Raw genomic sequence first — 2,739 nt, 5'->3', positions numbered from 1 at the left:
ACCATTTCAACTTCTCACAACTGAAAAACTTATCATTGATTCCCAAACTCGCTCTAATCTTTGTTCAGCACACTTACCAGGAGTATATATAGTACCAAAGAGAGGATATGGAAAATGAATAAGGAACTAATTCTGCTTTCTATGAGCTCACAGTCGTAGAGAGGGGATGGATGGAAACATAAATACAGTGCAGTTAAGAATACCCAGAAGTGGCATGATCCTGAATTTCAAACATACACAAAAGGAGAGAGGATAGTAACCAAGCTCTCATGTAAACATATTTTGTCAATTTTGCCACACCCCACCCTGGAAGTATTTTAAAGTAAATCTCAGACCTCATATCATATCCTCTGTAAATACTAACGCAGAATTTTTAAAGATGATCCCAGTTCTGTCCCATTGTTCTTACCAGTCATCAGAGTCTATAAGGTGCCAATATTTTGGCATCAAACTACATCTCCTACGTTACTGTTAATGCTAACATGGAAGTGGCACCAAAATTATTAAGATCAGATCCTGATTTTTGGATTGGAAAAAACCCAGTCACTATGGTTAATAATGGCGTGTACTGCTGTTGTATCCTCGCAGTCTGTCTTTTGTTGCCCTGAACATGTCGTGTAATACTTTTGTGTGTCTCTCTCTCCCATCAGAGGCAAGAGCAGGCTACGGAAGAGAATGCTGGTGTACCAGTGGGCCCACACCTCTCGCTTGTCTATGAAGACAAACAGATATTGGAAGATGCCGCTGCTTTGATTATCCACCATGTGAAGAGGCAGACAGGCATTCAGAAGGAGGACAAGTATAAAATCAAGCAAATCATGCATCATTTCATTCCAGATCTGCTCTTTGCTCAAAGAGGTGATCTCTCAGATGTAGAGGAAGAAGAAGAAGAAGAGATGGATGTAGATGAAGCCACAGGGGCGTCTAAGAAGCACAATGGTGTTGGGGGCAGCCCCCCTAAGTCCAAGCTACTGTTTAGTAACACAGCAGCTCAGAAGTTAAAAGGGATGGACGAAGTATACAACCTCTTCTATGTCAATAACAACTGGTATATCTTTATGCGACTGCACCAGATTCTCTGCTTGAGGCTAATGCGGATTTGTTCCCAAGCTGAACGGCAAATTGAAGAAGAAAACCGAGAGAGAGTATGGGAGCACGATATGCCGGGTGTAAGGCGAGATAAGAGTGACAGCCCTGCTATTCAGCTACGTCTCAAAGAACCTAGTGAGTGCCTGGGTTGATTTATAGAGAATGAGTGAGATTGAGGACTTCAGGGCCTAGTTAGACTCGGGGTGGTTTTTTTGTGCCTAGAGTGTAGTCTGTAGAGCCAAACCAAATCCTGGCTCTGAAATTTACTGGTTGTATGATCTTATTTAAACTCTCTGAACCTGATTACCTTTAAAATGGAGGTACTGGTTGTTAGCTTGTGGGGTTGTTAGGAGAATTACAGAAAGTATGCAAGGCATCTTGCGTAGTGCTTGGATCATGGACGCCCGGTCAGTGCTTGGTACTGTGAACACCAGGGAGGCAAGTATCAGTTGCTCTCAGTTTCCCAAATGACAGTTCTCTGGGTTATTGCAGTGTTTCCAATGACAGAGAAGGGTTAAAATGTCACAGTCGATTCCACTTGGTGACAGAACGTAAATTCCTAGTTTTTCATGCCAAAGACAAGTTTGAATTTTCTCAGGTATGTTTGGTCAGGACTTCTCTTGAACCAGTGGGGTTCATGGCTCATTCCTAATAAATAGAAATAATTATGGAAGGGAGATTGGAATTCAGGAGGTGATGTGGAAGATAGGTGTATAAAACAAGATATGAAGAGAACATGTAAGTGAGACACAGCAGAATAGACAGAACAGGAATGAGGATAGAGAATTGAGGAAAAGGAAAATAAGTGAGATGAAAATTAAAGGAAGCCACTATATGTACTTTTAAGTAATTCTGTGCTGCCTGCTTCCAGATGAGTTGAATTCATAAATTAGGTAGTTGAGCTGTGAGCCAAATGCTTTTTCATAAAGGCTTTCTTCTGGGCTCTTGAGGAAATAGCCAATCTGTGGAGCAAATTCTTTTTTTTTTTTTTTTCTTTAAAGTGAAGCTTATATAGGAAGCCTGGTGCAGCCCTAGCTAGCCTTCTGTGTGTTGAAGAGCTAATGACACTGAGAGTTCATTTTAAAAGCCTTCGTCTATGTTAGTCCTAGCTTGAGAGCACAAATTCTGGACCTCAGTGTGATAATTCCATCTGCTTGCATAGAAATTATAGATAATTAATTAGATAATGGCCTAATCCTGGGTTGACCACTGACTTAACTTTGTTTGAGACTTACATAGGTTGGTTTTGAATGATAATGCCAACTCTCATGCTGATGAGGGCTCATGTGTACAAGTCTGTGGTTTGGGCTTATAGCTTTATTCTCACATAAAGGCAGTTTCATGATGACATTATTTCTGAGACCCACACCTATGCTGTGGGCCCGCACAAGGTGATATTACCTGAAGAAACTCAAGCCAGTTGCTTCTTTTACACAGTAGCTGCCCTGTTTGACCTGTCTTTAATGAGTCCATCACACTTCAGATAAATGGACTTGGGTTTTGCTCTTCTTTTCTCCTGTACAAACCTTACAAATAGAGTAACCCGTTAGTGAAGAAGAGCTCTCTCTGTAATTTTTTTTTTCATTTTAGTGGAGTTTTTACTGAAGTGTAACATATGCACAGAAAAGTATACAAATCAGAATTGTACAG

General features: G+C 40.7%; 1 protein-coding gene across 1 annotated transcript in view; it reads left to right on the top strand.

Moving 5' to 3' along the window:
• Positions 1-2,739, top strand: part of SIN3A (SIN3 transcription regulator family member A) — a 41,203-nt gene that overhangs the window by 26,185 nt on the left and 12,279 nt on the right. The window contains exons 15-16 of the mRNA XM_023729869.1: positions 651-1,224; positions 1,668-1,687. Of these exons, the coding sequence (XP_023585637.1) occupies positions 651-1,224; positions 1,668-1,687 (594 nt within the window). The remainder of the gene's footprint in view (positions 1-650; positions 1,225-1,667; positions 1,688-2,739) is intronic.

This window comes from Trichechus manatus, unplaced genomic scaffold, assembly GCF_000243295.1.
Source record: "Trichechus manatus latirostris isolate Lorelei unplaced genomic scaffold, TriManLat1.0 scaffold00030, whole genome shotgun sequence".
Lineage (NCBI taxonomy): Eukaryota > Metazoa > Chordata > Mammalia > Sirenia > Trichechidae > Trichechus > Trichechus manatus.
Note: the sequence above shows the minus strand (reverse complement) of the source record. Positions and strands in the feature narration are given on the sequence as shown.